This window comes from Lepisosteus oculatus, chromosome 10 (assembly GCF_040954835.1).
Source record: "Lepisosteus oculatus isolate fLepOcu1 chromosome 10, fLepOcu1.hap2, whole genome shotgun sequence".
Taxonomy (NCBI): domain Eukaryota; kingdom Metazoa; phylum Chordata; class Actinopteri; order Semionotiformes; family Lepisosteidae; genus Lepisosteus; species Lepisosteus oculatus.
Genome location: NC_090705.1, coordinates 7,413,330 through 7,432,782, shown reverse-complemented (window position 1 = coordinate 7,432,782; position 19,453 = coordinate 7,413,330). Strand labels below are relative to the sequence as shown.

The 19,453-nt window shown below is 35.5% G+C and overlaps 1 protein-coding gene across 2 annotated transcripts; it reads right to left on the bottom strand.

The window, feature by feature from the left end:
- tmem67 (transmembrane protein 67) lies at positions 1–18,332 on the bottom strand. Of its 2 annotated transcripts, XM_006636125.3 has the most exons (28): positions 18,123–18,332; positions 17,539–17,627; positions 16,617–16,707; positions 15,793–15,892; positions 15,640–15,709; positions 14,971–15,042; positions 14,546–14,608; positions 13,044–13,198; positions 12,496–12,604; positions 11,484–11,570; positions 11,065–11,130; positions 10,288–10,444; positions 10,070–10,193; positions 9,420–9,525; positions 8,466–8,522; positions 8,227–8,325; positions 7,666–7,764; positions 7,312–7,398; positions 6,521–6,620; positions 5,319–5,458; positions 4,757–4,897; positions 3,607–3,687; positions 3,365–3,481; positions 2,289–2,405; positions 2,097–2,201; positions 1,601–1,703; positions 1,253–1,395; positions 1–343 (listed from the first exon to the last, which is right to left on the bottom strand). In XM_006636125.3, the coding sequence occupies exons 1-28, from the start codon at positions 18,313–18,315 to the stop codon at positions 263–265; spliced, it is 2,952 nt and encodes a 983-aa protein (XP_006636188.1). In that variant the 5' UTR covers positions 18,316–18,332; the 3' UTR covers positions 1–262. The 2 variants fall into 2 exon arrangements, with proteins under 2 accessions (XP_006636188.1, XP_069050906.1); XM_069194805.1 differs by lacking the exon at positions 1–343 and having other exon boundaries at positions 1,256–1,418.
- Positions 18,333–19,453: the final 1,121 nt, after the last annotated feature.

The window sequence follows — 19,453 nt, the reverse complement described above, 5'->3', positions numbered from 1 at the left end:
TTTAATATAAATAAAAAATCCTGTTAAACTAAAAATGTACATTTGAAATACACTGTGAGTCAAAAGCAAGTATTAGCAAGTCAATACTGCAAAAACAGCCTATTCACATTAATACAAAATTGAATTTGACATCCAAAAATAGTGTCATATTTTGTAATATCAAAAATAAAAAAGTAAACAATGATGACTTTCATCACACTACACTTTAAATTGTATTTCAGGATTCATCACTCCTGACTAGTTTAGATATCATGAAGCTTAGCTATATGAGGAACCTTTTGTCAATCAGAGTCTTAGCAGCCAGATTTTTTCGGCCAAATGCATTGCGAATCAGCTGAAACACCTGCAAAAAAAACAGGAAACATGTTAATCCCAATTTAGCTACCTTCCTTAGTGGTACGGTCCGTATTGCTATTTGAATATTGTACATGGAAATGCACGTTCAATCAACTTGAAAGTGGTCTCCTCTATACAGTACGCAACAAATAAACACTACACCCCAAAACCACAAAGTGCTGTTCTGAGTGTGAGAAACTTTTTTGATATACAAATATAAACGCAGATTGCAATAGATATATATCAAAACAATAAAAGTCACCTTATAACTGACGCCATACATGATTTATCTGGACTCTAGAGAATAATGTATGTATATATTTTAACTCTGATTATGAAAACCAAACTATAAAAGAAAACTAGAAAGAGTGTCAAAGAGTGCTGTTCCCCATCAACTCTCAATTGCCTCATTTGAATCACTTCACTCAATTTGTCTGAATTATTTATTGGCGTTCCAGGTCTTTATTCATTGAGGATTAGAATTCGCCTACGTAAGTGGGTGGATTGTGGCCCTCCGGGACCAGGTGTAAAGGGCATAGCTCTATGCTGCCACCTGCTGGTAGATATTCACACAGTCCTTCGAGACTAATTCTGCATTACATCCGTGAAAATGTGATTTTCCATGACAACAGATTCATCACATAGTTTGACATATTTGATACTTTCACATAACTATAATAATCTTCTGCTAACTGTGTTGGAACATTGGAAACACCAGTCTACTTATCATTATCCCGATAGTGCCTTTTTTACCTCTCTTTTCTAGGATCTTTCCCGGTCTGGGAATTAAATCTGAGGTTAGTAGAAAATGTGAGAACATCAATTTATTTTGCTGATGAAATGTGCTATTTGTCCCTTACTTTAGAAAGGGATCATTCAAAGCCTACAATGGCTCTTTTCAGCTGAAAACACTTACTAGCTGTTGTATGTAGGTTAAGACAGCTGCCAAGACGAAATCTTGCGTTCCCAGGTCAACAACACAGAAAAACAAGGTGTCGAAGATCAAAAGTGTTGCTTCATTGCCATAGTATAGGACACTGCTGAACGAATGGGCATCATCTGAGGGAAAAAACAAACAAACCCTGAAATATTAAAGAAATATTTTTACATTCAAAATCTTTTGATTTCCATTACACATTGAATAAAACATCATTAATAATAATAATAATAATAATAATAATAATAATAATAATAATAATAATAATAATAATAATAAACTTTATTTTATATAGCGCCTTTAAAGGTGGCTTCTCAAAGTGCTTACCATTGTAAAATATGTTTTTTTCTGCTGGCTCCACAAATTCCATTCCAATCATTCTTTCAAGCAGCAACTTGTCCTTCACAATGTAGTCCATTTCCCGATGAGCCTGTGGGCATTTGGATTGAAATACATTTTCAATTAATTTGAAAGAAATTAACAGGAGCTTTTTAGGAACCACGGAAGATTTAGATATATAGGGAAAATGTTCTTATGTCTTTTGTTTCATTGCCTGCAAATTTCATATTCTAAAAAAAAAAACATGGGAGGAGCCCATATTGCAAGCCTATATCATAAAAGGGACAGTATTCATATATCTTTTTCCTTAAAAGATATAAACAAAAATATAAAGGAACACACATTTAAATATACATTTTATAAATGTTTTACTTATAAATTGATTTTAAATCTTTTAAAGAAGATACCTTGCAAAGCACCTTACACTATGGGTATAAGTGAACTTCAGAGGTGAATATTAATAATAGTGTGAACTTGTACTTACATGATCAATGAAGGAGGCCAGAAACCGGTTCATGGTGTGGTAGGCCTTAGTACACTGCTCAAATGGATTGGCAGAGGCATCTAAAAGTCGAGAAGGTCCATTTCTCTGAAAGCAATCATAATGCAAACATTCAACCCTTCATAAAAGGCGTTACTGAATATGAAACTATTGAAAACAGTGAAGTGTACCAACCCTTTTCAGGGGTTCAAAAATCCGATCATACTGCTGCCTCAGCTTATGTGTTATGGCAATCTGAAAGGTCTGAACGTCGGTGTTTGGAAGCAGACCTCTTTGACCACAAAGATTTTCCTGTAGCAGAGGAAAGATATACACACACTTACTGCACTTCCATGTTCATACACACTCAAAAGCCAGAGCACTGCGGAAGTATAAAAACACATCCAAACACACACAAGCTTTACTGGCATGAAATGCTACATGGGTGTTATCAAAATATTTGTGTAAAATAGATCAGTATTATAAAATGTTAGGGTACAGTAGACTAACGCTTTATGCAAAATATTTTTAGATGAATTTGTGTATATGTGGTTTGCGACAAAAAATATTGAAAATCAAATAATGTGGGGCATTTCACAAATTCAAATCTGGTGCAGCACGCACCAGAGCTACGCTTTAGGAACTAGTTACAGAGCCCACAGCATGCCTGGGCTTTCTGTATCGTGCCACAACACCCTCAGTGTGGCTCATAAACCAAACACAAGCACAAAGAGGGAGGAAACAAGTATGAAGTAGAAAGGCAAGTCAAGAAAAGTGCCCTGATTCGGAGTTAAAAATCATGATTCTCCACAAGTTAAGGGGTGGGATGATGGTGACCTGTTTGCCGAGTATGAATGAATCTTTGATTTGTGTAGTTGGAGACAGCGAGAAGGCTATTTTTGAGAGATACGCATCTGCTGTGTTCCTCTCATTTTATTCTTATTAAATTGTATTTGATCTACTTTGTATACTGTACAGTACTGTATTTGCTGTATTACTGTTTTCATAATACTAATACAGTCAAAACTGATTTGACTTGTTTAAGCGAGGGGAATAGGAGGGACTAAGGGAGGTGTTCTGATTATATGAGATTGTGAGTATATGAGCTATGTCAGGAATCTAACTACTGTGAGTCTACGGTATTTTGTATTTTGTAACACATTGAACTGCAGTATAATATAGAGGCGTGCAATACTGTAATACAGCACAGTAGTAAAGATTAAAAAGGGGCAAGAACTGCCTATAAAAATGATTTAGGAAATTCCTCATACCGCTTCTCTTTTCAAATTGGCATTCATCTCCTCCATGTTGGTGTCCGCATGGCCATGAACTGAACGCCCATGGATATAGTAACCAAAACATCGGTCCGACAACAGCAGGACAGAGGTCTAAATTAAAAAGGAATAAGTACCCAAAAAAAAGACAGCTTAGACTTCACTATTTCTCCGATGGTAAGCTCTATTTTAGCCAATATGCTCTACAGTCCAGACATTAGTAAAATGGTCATACTCACGTTGCTAATAGAACATAGGTCTACAAATTGCCTTATTTTATCTTCTACAAATCGTTCATAAAAGACTGTGAAGAACACCATCTGAGAAATAAACAAAAAATATAAACATTAACATATACTTAGGTATTAATATTATATTTATGGTAAGGAAAATAACCCATAATGATTTTACATGATTTTGTTCACATTTACTAATACTAAAATCCTATCAGATCAATGTGAAACTATTCAATTAAAATTGACTGCGGCACTGTCAAAAATACACATTTATTACCGTGAATGACATGAGAAAAAAGTTACAGGATGTGAAACAAGAGGTTTCTTACTAAGTACTACAGCAAACACCTGGGACTGAGGAACTGACCCTCCCCAGATCTGCGCAGAGGGCCAGATTTTCTTCTGATCATTTCCTGATTTTACAGCTATACACAGAGTTGTGCCTATAGTACATACCTGCGTTTTTCACAGTTACGTGTTGCACTATGAATTATTGACATGACAGTTCAATTTATCTCTTTCCTGATGGCAAATACTGTACAATAACTTGCTTTGATTTGTTCTTCAGTTGAATACCTTATTATTGATGACATTCTTCAATATAGACTCATCTGATCAAAGGATTACCAGCCAGATATGTTCCTGTCTTATTCATGTAAAAATAATTATTCAGTTTAGTTTAGTCTTGGAACTGTTATTTAAGGCACTTTGACATTCAGCTAATATGAAACTGTAACAGTTGACACTGTGCAAGTCTATGCCAGGGGTTCCCAGTATCGGTCGGGGTCCTGGGAACCTGCACAAATGCTGGTTGGTTTTTATTGTAGCTGAGCTCTTTACTTCAAAAAATCCTTAGTTGAACAATCCAGTTGCATGGCTAGAGCCTTTTTTTAACTCAAAGGTTAGAAACTTCAAGTTAGTTTATTTATTTAGTTTGACATTATAGCCAGCAGCCATATCACCCTGCATCTCACAACTGGCAACCCACTGAAGCTAAGCAGGTGTGAGCCTGGCCAGTACCTGGATAGGAGACCTCCTGGTAAAACCTAAGGTTGCTGCTGGAAGAGGTATTAGTGGGGCCAGGAAGTAATTGGCTTTCAGATAACATCCTCAGAGCTACATGTTAGTAACACAAGGTCATCAGTGTTCCTACCTGTAAAAAGCCAATCACCAGCCACATGGCTGTAGCTACACCATATCTCAGGATGAGGCTCCAGGGGGGGCTGTAGTTTTGAGGATCTCTGCTGAAATTCGACGAAGGATCTCTTAAAGCCAGATTGGAGAAGCCAACAACCTGATGCAAATAATACGTGGAAATGTTTTATTATTACAATGCATTAGATTGAACATTACCTGAAAAATACTCTGAACACTAACTCTCCTTCCTATGTAAGAATGTGATTTATTTTATAAGCTGTAAGAGCACTTTTTATAAAGGCATTGCAACATTGCAAAACAAAAGAAGGCCATTCACACATCATAAACATGTATAAAAGCCAAATAATAATAAATTGTATAATTATTCATTGAATGAAACAGATGCAAGCTCAAAACAAAGCATAGATACTCCATTGTTTGTTCTAAAGTTTTTAAAACAGTGATAAGTAAAGTGTTGACAAAGAACTCTTATCAATGACTTTATTTAATTAGATGGTATTTAATGACATGGCTTTTCTTGACAGTACTGATAAAGGTCAGATCTGAACAAAGCTCACCTCAAGAAAGAAAAGCACAGCAGAAACCTGAAAAGCAGGATTGATTCTCCGTATGGTCTGAATTTCATTCCATTCATTAGCCACAAAATAGGTCCTCCAGATGCTCACAGGAGCAGATGTCGATTTAGCTTCGCCTTCACCTTAAACAGAATCATATGGTATGAATACATTATGAACATGTATTGCATCATAATGCATCTCAATAATTTTAAATCCAGTCTCCAATACCTCTGGGATAAACCACTATGCATTCATCACAAGTCCATTCATCAGCATTAGTTGTTCTGCTTATTCGTTGTCAAGTTGTTAAGGAATGGTTTTCTTGTCTGATTAACATGTTTTGCTTATTCATCGATGGGGACTGTGCCATTGTGTTCTGATGTGTGGGGAGCGTTCTGGTTCCTGTGAAAGTCCTGTGGACTTTCGTCTTGGTCTAACTTTTCATTGTTTTGCATATATGACTCTCCTTTATTGAAGAGCAGGTTTCAGTATTTGTTGATCTGGTTTTAACTTAGGTCTTTATTTCTATGAACAGTGCAGGGACTGACTACAACTGTTTGCAGCTGCTTGTGTTGTGTTGGTGCGGGTGATGTGACAAAGGTTTGGAGAAAGAACAGAAAATTGTCTATTAACTCTAAGTGTTTTATGTGTGTTACTGTACATATGAGTATTTTGGTTGTAAAGCAAGTCAAATGGTACTATGCATGTACTGTATGATGAAAACATGGATCCCAATACACCTTTATTCCATAACAGATAATTATGGAATTAACAGATAATCTTTGCAAAGATGACTTAAAAAACTTGTTGGAACAGGCCCCCTTAATTACATAATGCAAATGGAAAAATACCCCCTATTAAAAGTATTTTCACCTTTAGTCATCCTTTTCTGGAATACATGCTTGAGTTATGAATATCACAAGTGATGTATTTAAAATTAAGATTTTTTTCTAACAAAAATGCAAAGAAACCAAATTCTATGATATATATCCCCCCACATCTTAAAAAACAGTAATAATGAAAACCCAAAAAGATAATAAAATATTAGTAGTAATATCTCAACAATATAGTATTTCTAGTTTATTCACATTTTTATAACTTTAGATAATCTATACAATGTTCTACATATAATAAAGAAATTCAGAAATTATGTAGAAAATGATAAAGATAACTTGTTAATGAATATCAAGTCTAAAAGCTACCTTCTGCAGCCTTTAGGACTTTTCCTCTAGGTCTTTCCCAGTCAATGAAGAAGATATCTACATATATCTGGTTTATTAGTTTGTGCAGAAATTGGATTGCCTGAAAAAAATGAAACCAACAAAAAATCAATTTAAAGAAATGCATTTTTAAATAAGGTATAGCTGTTGATTATTCCCATCATGTGACATCATTTTGTATCTGTGGTAAAATAACCATCCCTTCCAAACGTACAAATTTCGTAAGTCTTGTAAGGGTACCATAACAGCCCATACTGAACAGTGCCAAAACAGGTTAGGAGGTTAGGAAGGTGAACTCCCTTTCCTGAGCTTAGTAGTTGGGCTCAATGTACTGACAAGGTCTTCTGGTTGTTAAGGTACTGTATGTTGTTAATGCTGGCTCACAGAATACTCGTTAATTAATCATAAGCACTCTTGGGCTGATGAAATTGTATTGGAACAGCTATTTAACAAATTCAAACTTTAAGCACAAAAACTGTGAGAGAGTGGTGCATCTCTTGGTTTTGCAAGACTTATGTTTATGTTCAGTGTGAACCTGTAGACATTAAACGTGATATAATATAAAGTTATAAACTTTGGTCTATCCAACTACAATGCTCATTATATTTAGCTGGGTACGCTTATCAGTGATCACAGAAGTGTTCGATAAAAATCATCATTTTTTCAACCTGCTCAAGGATTTTATACGATAAAGTCAATCAGACCGATGTCCTTGTTTTTGAAGTCAAGGTCTTCCCTGAAATCAAATACAAGTAATTGTTTTGTGACGTTACCTTCAGTGCGAATGCACAGCCGACATACGTAACAAAGCGCTCTTCCTCTTCTGGCAGAGGCAACACAACTGAAACAAACTGCTGAGCCTGAAAACACACAAAGGCATAGGAGGAACTTTCTTGAACGCCTGAATAACATTTTCACACCGTGAAGTAAGAGAAAAAACAAATAAATATGCATAAAACAGACGTTGAACGAAAGAGACTTGCCTCCACCGTCTGGACATGGACAGTAAAGACAAAGCAGAAAGAAAATAAGACGAAAGTAAGTGAAGTTAGAAAACTATACGCATTTAAATTAAAATTTAAATAAAACATACTAAGGTAATGACATTACTTCAAAAATGATCTTACCTTAAAGAAAATAAGCCAATACAGACCAGTGCCGACTGTGACAACAAAGAAAACATTTGACAGGTCTCCAGCATAAAAGAGAAGAAATTTTAGCAGAGTCTGTAAAAAATAGAAAGTAGTAATTCAATTTTCATGCAAAGACAGACATCCCAACTGCAAATCCCATCGTTCATTTTTCTCAACACAGCTCATAGATAATTAATTCTTAAAAGCTACAATTTCCTAGCATTAGTTTAACTGAATGGACTTTAATTGCTAAAACATAAAGATTATGCATAAACATAAAGGTAGCTAGTATGTGATAGTAAATTATGAATAATGTCATGCTAACAACAGCCATGAATGTGGTTTTAATAATTATATAATTTTTCCGTAATTATTTTATATTACTATACCTAGATTTACTGATCTTAGGTGTTAAACTAGCAGTAGATATCTTTTTACTTAGTTTAATACATACTTCATAGTCCTGCATAACAGTTTCCCCTGTGGTTTAAAAATAACACTATGTATACTACAGTTCACTGTAGTATAACAAACTTGTGAAAATATTGTACGCACAAGTAAGTCAATTAACGGTGATGCTATTCTCCTTTTCCAACTTGCTGTTTTCAAGAGGGAATACAAAACAGCCAGACCACCAAGAACTCCTAGAGCAATCTGAAAGACACATTGCAACTTTCTTACAAGGTTTGTCATGGAGAAGCAGACAGAACGTTACTTACATACAAGGTTATCCCTGGAAAGCATTTGAAAAGTTTTCTAAAACTACAGAGTGACCATTATATTTCAGTACTTACATTACTTTTGACTTGAGCTTCACTCTGATCCATTTTATATTCCAATTCAAAAGACAGCTGTTATAAAGATAAAAAGAAAAAAAGCATAATTATAATGAACAAGTAAAGGTTTATTCCATGCTGAAAAGAGAAGAAAAAAAACAAAACATTTCGGGTTCAGGTGTGGACACCTGAAGAAGGCTCCACAACTGAAACATTGTGTTTCTTTTCTTCTCTCCTCAGCATGGAAGAAACCTTTACTTGTTCCTTTGCAGCCTACGCATGCTGACGCAGCTCCCCACCTAAACTAACTATATTAATTCTCTGTATAAAATTTCTATAAATATATCCATCCATACTGTTTTGCTATCCTCTTTATTTTTAGAGAGTACTGGTGAGCTCGGGCCTAAGTGCAAGCAGCACTACGCTCTCGACAAAAACATATGCACACCATGGGCAAGATACCAATAACTTGGACACAATGTCTTTGGACTGTGGAAGAAAAAAAGAGACTACCTATAGGGACCTTGTGTGAACACAGGTGTCCCAACCTATGCAATTTATAATTATAGAAGTAATTACTATGCCTCAATGAAGCTCTTCTCCTAGATGAAATTCAAAACATATTTGAAAGGGATCAGACGACAGTTCTGGTTATATTATTCAACACACTGAAATGAATGCAAACTTCATTTGATTTTTTAGTTTCTTTTTCAAAACAAAAAAGTGTCAGGAATGATTAAGATCTGATGTCAGCTCAACTGCAGTCTCGATCTGGGAAAACTCAAATAATATTTTTCATATAACTCTGTGCCAGGTTATAAACATCTTGTAATTATGTGTAATTATGTGTAAACCTGTCTCACAAATTCTTAATGAAACCATTGTATTGTCTTGAATTTAATTTTAAATTGTACTTTTTTTAAACCATGCACAATTTTTTCTTTTCTCTTTCTGATGGTAATGCTAATTTACCGAAACAGTCTGTGTGGCAGGATCTGTAATAAGAACATCTGTGTAAGCGATGGTGATCAAGGGTGGATAGACCTCTCCCTTCTTAGTGCTGGATACCACCTGAAAACTGAAACAAGAGACCATATCTTCAACAAGGGATCATTTACTATCCATCATCCCTTTAACATAGATATTATGGTCAAGTTAAACAATGTTTTGAGAACATATTTAATTTTATTTTAAATAAAATGGTTTAATAATAACATGATGTAATGCATGCAGAAATCTTATAAAACTGTCTTCTGTTTTAGTTTCTGAAATTATATATATAGCGGTCGATAAAAAATTATTAAACACTGAGGATTTAGATTTTGAATGGTTTTAAATAAAAACTGTTATCAAACTACAGTTTTGACCTCACTGACCTTCAGCAAACTCTCTTTTTAAAATTGTCAGTGCACAACGGTGCTACAGTTTCATTGGATATGTTTGAAAAAAACAAGAGAGTTACTGTATGAAGAAATAGTGTCATTTGCTTTATGAGTACATTATAGTTTAATTTTTTAAAAATATTTTTTTAATAATAGTCAACTTTGTTATCCAATGTAAAGGTAACATCGCCAGAAAGGATAGAGGAGTTAATTTCCATCTACACAAAAAATGATTCCTACCTTATTTTTATTTTTGTTGCAACACGAATTACTTTTGGTTGATTTATCAAGGTGTTTTCACGTCCACTCAAGGTATCCACCAAGAAAATCCGACGTGTCAAATACCAGTTATTTCGATTGTCTCCTGTGTTCAGAGAAATAAAAGACATGGTGTCCAGTAATTCTCTCTCAGCATGAAGTGCATTAAATGAAATAGCAAACATTTAGCAGAAAATGACCTTGGTTTACGAATTGTCCGTTGAACTGTAGGTTTAGATTAAGAACAGGCACAGCCCAAAGCTTCTTCTTTTCAGTACCATCACTGAGATCCATGTATATGTCGTAAAACAGTGGCTCAGAAAAATCAGCCAAGATCTTTGAGACCGGTAGGATACACTGTTTGAAGGAGGAAAAAAGAAAAAAAGAAAACAGACAGGGGAAACCTTAATGTTTCATGATGGTTTATATTCACAAGTGTTTATCAATCAAAGTGTTTTGATCAACACCTTCACACCTGTGTTTTTGCACTACTCACTTATCATTTTTATTTACTGCTGTCTTCACTTATCTGGACACCTAGAGAAGGTGTCCAGATGAAGTAAATTACAATATACTTCACATAAATGGCAAACACCTGAACACAACATTCGATTTGCTCAGCAGTTTTGGGCAGAAACATTTCTGAGTTAATAAACTGTTTTCTGATGTCCAACAACACTGTATCATGGTAGTTTCACTGTGATTTTGTTATTACACGCACCACTGCAGGGCAGTATATTGTGATCCTGTGATAACAAAAGTCACAGAGCTACGGGAAATGCATAATCAAATACCTTTCTTAGCGACAGTGTTCTTTCTAAACCATACCCTTTCACTGAAATCACTGCTCAATGAAATGGAAAATGCTGGGGCTTTCAGACCCTAGTACGGAGTCAGCTTTTCAGCCAAGTGAGATAATCTGGGACTCACTGTAAAAATGACAGTAGCTTTTGGAAAAAAATAAATTGGACACTCACACTTTGTTTGTATGCTGTCCCAAAGGTAAATGCAGCATTCAGTCTGACAGCAGTGTCTGGACAGAGCTGCAAGAAGAGAAACTTCATATCATTAAGATGTGAGCAAATTTGATTTCCTCTTTGCCTTTCCTAGTTTAGTGTCAAACTAGAGTTCCTCATTTATTGCGTTCATAACAACATAATAGAACATTAAGAGAAAGGTAGATTATACTGCATTTCTTCGCAAGATGATGTTAAAGTGAGAAACAAGGAAGTTACTCAACCTGTTTAAGAGCTTTGAAACTAAATTGCGGTCTGTAATGACTGGCTGAAATCTAACATAACAGTGATGTCCTAGGTTTTTCAACATTCGCTACTCATTTTATATCATAAGTTGGTTAAAATAATACTCAGTTTTAATCCATATTCCTGTACTTCACCTGCAAACTGCCCTCTCCAATGTTCTCCCATTTAATGAAGTTTCCTTTTGCATTGTAGACAGCAGCAACAAATTTGATCTTTGTGTTCTAAAAGTGGTAACATAGAAACAAAATTCAATAAAACCAAAATCATTTTGCTCAATCAGATTTTTGGTTATAGATGTCAGAGATAATTCATTTTGAAGGTCATGTGGTGTTTTAACATAATTGAAAAGGTTAGTCCTAAAGGCATTCTTTATGCAAGGAAAAATCTGCTTTGGAAATGATGTCAGTAAAATATCATTTGATTTGTCAAATGATACAAAGCTATTCAAAGCTGTTGAAGCAACACTTTTAAGCAAGCATGGATACAGCACAAATAGCAGACTTGACTTTTATGTACCAATACTTTTAAAAGGTACAAACTGTACAATAATAAAGAATTTATCTGAAATGTTATCTGTTTCTTTAACTTGCAGCTTAAACCCCATGACCTTAGGAAATAAAGCATTTATTTATTTAAAAACAAAACAAAAACAAAAGGCAAATACATGCTGTTCTTTTGAGATCTGCAATGAAAACATATCCAGTACAGGCATTACATTTACAAAACATAACTATTACTACAGTCCTTTCCATCGATGTTAAGCATTTTGTTTATTAAGATGTGGTACTTGCACTCATGGTTAGAGACCAGTCTTCCCCCAGTTATTTCCCATGAAGAATCATCAACATACTTGGAGACTTTAAATAGCAATAGGATTTTCACCCGCTGAAATATAGGAATTCCAGTTAAATCCAGTTTTGTTTACCAACCCCTAAAACATCCTCATCATCTCTACACTTCCTTTGCCAGCACTTTGGCCTTTTCTGTTTTTATAGATGGCCAGTTTGGACCGGCCCAGCAGGAAGTGTGCGAAATGAGTAGCCTATTTTTCAATAAAATGGACACAGCACAAACTGGCATATATAGCCCTCATATCATACAGTTTATATGTGACTTACAGAGCAAAAAGGGATTCTATTGCTTTACCTGAGCCGCACCCTTAAAACTAAAGCTCGCTGGGAAAGACACAGAGAAAAGGACTCGAGAAGCCAAACCTGGCTGATCACCGTAGTAAAGCCAAGGGAGATTCGCCCTCCTGAAACAGAACAAAAACGTGGACGTGTTTGTGGTTGCATTCTTAGAGAAAAAGAAAAGTGCAAAACACACTTGTTTTCCCGACTTCAACAAATACTCTAATTTCATGACCAAAAATCTTCAACAAAGCTATTAAATGTTTCCTTTCTCATATTATATACCTAAATACTCTTCCACTGTCACATGGGACACAAATGGGTTGCTATAAAGTGAATGAATTTTAAAACAGCACTTAGAAACAGCTGTCTACACCTCTGGAATATAGACCTATCCTGTACAAAATTATAGTAACATTTCTATTCATCCAAAAAAATCCATCCGGTCATTCTTTGTATGATAGTCCTGCAACATACATTCAAGTTCTTCTATAAAAATGTTGGCATTCCTCTTGGTTAAAGAGCAAGTTATAAGACAATGCAATTATAAAAGATGTGACTCACCAGTAGGATATAACCTGTACAGATCCAAGAGCTGCAGTGCTTCTGAATATATTATTAAAGAGGCCACAGGCATCGTTACTGACACTGCTGATGGAATTCATGGTCATCACGCACATGTTTCCAAGGGCCTGACAGGAAGCTAAGTTGGAAAGAGTCTGCAAGATAATCATTACCAGAGGTGAATGTTTAAGAAATGACTAACACTGGAAAATCACTGCAATTCATGTAAACCACAAAATACTCATATTTTATAGAAATTCAATTTACTAAAATAAAACAATGCATGCACTGTAGGTTCCTTTTATTAAGCCTAAGCATATTTTTGCTGCTGACTACTAAATAACACCCTTTTGGTCTTAAAGCTTAAATAAGTATAAAAAGTACTCCAACACTGGGCTTTTTATGTGTTCAAAATTAAATCCAATTAAACAGTGGTAGTGTTAATAATATTAATGTTTCTTTATAAGCCCTATACAATTTCTTGCATTAGGAATTCGTCTTTTCGGTATATAATCATATGTTACTGAACTTAAACAAACTTCATCAGTCATTGGAAATACAGATTTGTTGTTAGCCAAAGGAATTAGACATATTAATGTATAAAATAAATAAGAATGAATAGGCTTCCAGAACAGAACATCAGGTCATAACCTGATGGGATGCAATTGAGATGTTTTTGAATTACACGGTATCCTGTCGCAGACCTGCCATGACAGTGCAAATGTTTTCATCAGGGAAAGGTCTGGGACCTTCTCATCATAACTGTAATTATGGGTATTCATGTCTAGGTTTCTAGACGGTGACAGATGAAGATGAATGTCCATTAGTCTCTGATAAGAATGTGCTTTTACACACAACGCAAACGCACATTCAGAATAGGAAGTCAAAGCACAGAAAGATTCTAAGTGTTTATTGTTGACTGTAGAATCATCATCTGCATCCACATTACATGGAGATGCAATCCAAAAAGGCAAAGGACACCTGAAAATATGCTGCAAAACATTTTCTTTTACACACCTTTTGTTTGAATTTGAAAATGTGTGTCAGAATAATCTCTTCTGGTTGGAACTAAACAGAATCTGGGTATTCCGAAGCAGACAAAAAGACCTTCCTTAACACAGGAGTAAATACAAAACAATGACTCAGAGCTGACAATTATGACATATTAGGATTATTGATATTTGAGATGAATTATCAAACTATATTTTGGGAGTAAGATCTCTAGCACCTCTCATTTCAAAAGCCTGGAAGAAGTCTTGGGTCAGTGACTTCCTTTACTTTTTGTACATTTTTGTATGTCCTCTGGGAACAGAAAAATGTTCCCAGAACATTTGGAAACAAATGTTCCCATGAATAGAAAACAGAAACAGAACAAAATGACACAGAAGTCTATGTATATCTTAATATAAAGTACACATACGTCGTACAACAATCTCAATATTGAAAAAAAAAGTTTTGCTTAAATACAAAAGAAGATAAACATTGCAGCTGTGTATCCTTACCAAACACGCAGTTGCTGAAGACAGAAGATTTTTAGCAAACCAAACTGACTGAACCGGAATGGCCTGAATGGGAAAATTAGGTTTTAAATTAGCAACTTTAATGAATCTACAGTAAATTATACAAAAAGAACTGTTGTGCTGCTACCACATTTCACATTTAATAAACTACTCGTCTCAATGTCACCCCTAACTTAGGTTGTATATGTAAACTACTTCAATTATTGATGTCACTGGAATGTGATTTAATGTACAATATGACTGCTTCAAGACGTTTGTCTGTTTCTGTTTCAGAAAGAGATCCCGGTATGACAAGAGGATCTGCTCTGACTAACAATTTGTACATTTTTCAGTGGCATGACCAAACAAAAGGTGAGAATTGATATGCATCATCTATTTCCAGAATAGGAAATTCACCATCTACTTACCAGCTGTGCAAAGTTAATGCTGGAAGTCACTGTTGTTGGCAGATTATTTGATGGGAAGCATGAACCTCCTGACTGAAAAAGTAAATAATTCATACCTAAATATCAAAAACCCTGATTTATGGTACAAATCCTAAAAATAACAGAAGAAATATATAACAAGGGAGAAATTCCTAAGTGAAACAGTAATAAAACATAGGTGAAATAAATACTTTAACATGTACAAATTGAAAACATCAAAATAAGTGTTATAAACAGTTATTTTACACAGTTCATCTATTAGGTTGGACAACCCATTCCATATATTTTTCCTACCCTGTGAGACCACACTATTATACAACTAAAAAAATACATCTCAAAAGGCATTTACCCACAAAGCAATTCAGCATCAGACAATAACTTAAGAATTGTAAATTGCATCCTGTGAAACAATGATAAACTTCTTCATATCACTTTCTCACATATGAAAGCTTTAAACCAACAGCTACAAAATAATCATAAAAAACATAAGATACACAACAATTCAACAACAAAACAGGAAAATATGTATACAATGTGATATGCTCCTCTGAGTCCTGTAAGAAAAGTATTACTTCAATAAGGCAAATCAGAGCTGAACAAAGTATACTTGTATACATAGGTATGTTTTTAAGAGGCATTAAAAATACGTACTGGTGTACCAGATGGACCACAAACACAGGAGAGGGATGTATTGACAAAGGATTCTTGACATCTGACACACCTGTGAGAAAACAGAACATACAGTAAACAATTTCTAGAAATACTTTATGTCTGAGGGAGATTTACTAAAAATGAGTCATTTACCTGTCTCCAGGAACATCTGGGACTGTAAAAACAGGTTTTTCAGCAATACAGGGCTCACACTTCCCTTCTTCCAGCTGCCTTCCGTTGACATCCCTTTCAACTGGTGGGGGAAATGTGAGGTCAGTAAGAAAAATAACATACACACAACATGGAGAAATGGTTAATATATGCGTTTATAATTAAGTCAATACAAGCATGCATTCCTTCAATTAAGCAGACATTAAGAACAATAGAGGAAGTATTTCCCACAGTAATATCTGTTTCCATGAAATGCAGCTCAAGGGCAAACTCCAGTCCCAATTTCTCACATATCAAATCTCGGTAGCAATATGACTCCATTGACAGTTTAGACAAATTTGACAAATTTTGAATTAAGCACAAACTCGTGAACTTTGGGAAAGTACCGTTAAGTTGCCATGTTGTCTCCAACTCACATTCAAGTTCCCCAGAAGTGTGATGTGATGCGGCCCTTCCTGCTCACTAGTCACTGTAATGACTGATGTAACGTGATGTTCAGAGTGAATAACAGATTGTGCAGCAGATATTGCACCACAGAAAGTTTCCAATGTGATATGCATGCAGAGTTAAACAAGCAAGAGTCACTTCACGTCACTGGAAATTTTGTTACCTCGTTCTGAATGGCAGAACATGGCGCTGCATGTGATGGAAACTGGAGGTTTTACAAGTTACTGTGTACATTTGACTGTTATTGTGGTTTGAAATGCACTCATCAATGCTGATGTTTTCTAAATCCGAAATTTAAAAACAGTGTTCCAGTTCTCCCTTAACTCGCTAGGGAGATTGTAGATTTAAAACAATCTTACCCAGTATACTTCCAGCTGAGCACTGGCATGTTCCATCGTCATTCAAACCTCCTGGGCATCTGATACATCCAAAGCCATCCCTGGTGACTCCCTGTTATGACAGACAGGAGATATACCCAGAAACATAAAAACAACAGAGATGTCATACCTGGGAAGGTGTGCTGTGAACAGTTGCTTTTTAAGCCTGACTTAAAAAGACCAATACCTGTCACGCTACCCCGCCACAACACAAAAGAATGTGGACATCGTTACACAAAGTGTTGTGGGAGCATGGAACAAGCCAGGACCTTAGTTTCTCGCAAGAAATGGCTGGCTGAGATCCTTGGATCACTTAGCTACTAGCAACCAAATGGGCTAGATGGGCTCTTAGCAACATCCCCTTATTCCCGAGGATGGTAAATTAGTAACAGAACAGAAAAGAAGGATGATACAAGGGCAATTTTCAGAGCACACATTGACTAAACCTCATATAGTATATGGAGGGATGTTTGCTTGTTACGCCTTCTGGCATTTAGGGGCAGAAACACCCTGTTTTTAGTATTTTACAGAACAGGGTTGTTAGCCTTGTGCCCGACCTCCAACATGGAGGACCTGGCGCCTGACTTGGGACATGAACCCACTACCCTGAGATTGTGAGTCTCATGCACTACCAATGGAGCTAGTCAGGGCCCCAAGGGTATATGGACGTGGTTTAAAAAGAAAGAGTGTAAAAAGATAAAGATGTTGGCTGTGTGATCTGTGAATGTGTGATTGTGTGTTGAAATCTTAAAAACATAAGCGATATCAAAATTAAAACCATAAGTCAGGAGTATCAGGGAGAAATAAAATAACTCCAACTTTTGTTTCCTATACAGCCTACATTTAAGTTATTTTTCAGCTTCTTAATGAAAGAAGAAACTGCACTGAAGTAGAAGAATCATACCTTTTTTGTATCAGGACATTTTTCGCAGGTTGCAGGTTCTCCGTTATTAGATACCAGTACGAATCCAGTCTCGCATATACACGAAGTCCCTGTAACACAAAGCACTAAACATATTGAGTTGTTCTCTTATCCTTAGGAACACAGAAGAATGACACAATTATTAGGAATGATGACGGAAGTATAAAGTTGACAGATACTTTGTTTTCACGATCTGCCTGCAACCACAATGTATCACCTAAAACCATATTTTTCAGATCCAGTTCAGCCCGTTGCTTAACATCGATTGAAGAAATATGCAGCAGCATTTAGGTAAACCAGAATTTTACGTCTCGTCTATTTTAATTGTATCTTACATTAATTAATGAGACTATGATAACTTCAGTTTGTTGTTTTTTTTTCATTTGCATTTTACAATAATGTGATTAACTAAATGACATACAAATTTACGACAAAATTGCTGTTTGGAAAGTCATTCTGGCGGAGACCTATTTTGACATCTTGTGTTGACTCCATTGATGAAGAAGATAAATCAGAAGGGCGCCGAGCCGATTTATATACTAGCATCAAATACTACTGATACTTACCATCTGCGTTTTTGATTTGGTTAGGTCCGCACTTCACGCAGGAGAGACTTGAAATGTCAAAATATTGTTCTCTGCTGCACCCTGAGGGTTGCTGAAAGGGAATGGAGAATTGCTGACAACTGTAAATACCTGATTTCAGCAACACAAATAAAATAGATCTGCACATAAAGACACATAGCGTCCCTGTCGCCATGGTAGACAGCCTTCCTGTTTCCCAGAATCCAACCGTCCAAAACCCGGAGCCTTGTGCTGTTGCTGTCAGGCTTGTGGGAATGTTTTCATGAGTCTGAGAGGAAAGGAGGTGTGTTTGCTGATCGATGTGGTTACCACCGAACACATTATATACACTGTACATAGCACAGTTAGATTTTTTGTCATAGCATTAAGCATGTTTGCTTATTTTTTTCGTAATGAAGATAGGAATTGTTTTTTGAACGAGATAATAAATCTTGATTAGAAAGGAATTTCGTTTTTTTTTGCCAGCTTTTAGCTTTTAAATTGATGCTTCTCGTAGATATACCTTGTGGAAGTGAAGTAATGTTTTACCAAAAGCACATGAACGATTTGTGTCAGGAATTACATATGAAAACCAATGTAAATAAGGAAGTGTGATTATACATCCTGTTTTTGAAAGGCTCTTATATGCTTTGAGTTTATGGAGCCTTCAGTGTTGAGAAGTAGTTAAAAAATCCTCTAGCTCAGTTTGCATTACATTTAGTAAATGGCTTCTTTATTATTCCAGGTATGATGCAAGCATTGACTTAAATAATTCAATCCTATAAATCTGGTCAAGCTGTAGTCTTTTGACAGTGGCATTTATATTTAACTACATGAAAAAATGATCAGTTTATAAACATACACTCAGAAGGATCTAAATCATTTAATTATTAAATTCAAAGCGGTTACAAATTATAAACTGCTAACTAGTCAGAAAGATTAGAAGATGTATGAACCTGAGCCTGTGACTGGCCTTAAATACAGCCTATATAGTGTCTGCACTTTACAGCATTAGTTCACACAAAGCCGTTTTTATGTTCCAGTGTACCATCAACATATCAAAAGACAAAGAGGCTATTTTAGAATGAAGCATTTCAATTTGGGATGGTTTAGAGTTTAGTCTAAAATATTCAAGTGAAGATTCTCAAAAATGCATAGATCTGAAACCTTTGAAGTGTCCAATATGTTTTGGATCAATGCATTACAGAGAAAGTAACCCGTTCATCCTTATCAATGGAAAAATGAAAGTGTCTAGTAGATATGCGCTTACATGCGAAAAAGCACAATAAGAGATACAGTACTAAGGCTACGGTACAGTATAAACTAAAGTATAG

Excerpts from the sequence above, each read along its gene's own strand:
- tmem67 (XM_006636125.3), bottom strand. The coding sequence starts at position 18,315 with ATGGCGACAGGGACGCTATGTGTCTTTATGTGCAGATCTATTTTATTT. Across the intron at positions 11,571-12,495 it reads GTTTTAAGGGTGCGGCTCAG|AACACAAAGATCAAATTTGT; the intron begins GTAAAGCAATAG and ends TACCACTTTTAG. Across the intron at positions 1,704-2,096 it reads TGGCCTCCTTCATTGATCAT|GCTCATCGGGAAATGGACTA; the intron begins GTAAGTACAAGT and ends AAATGCCCACAG.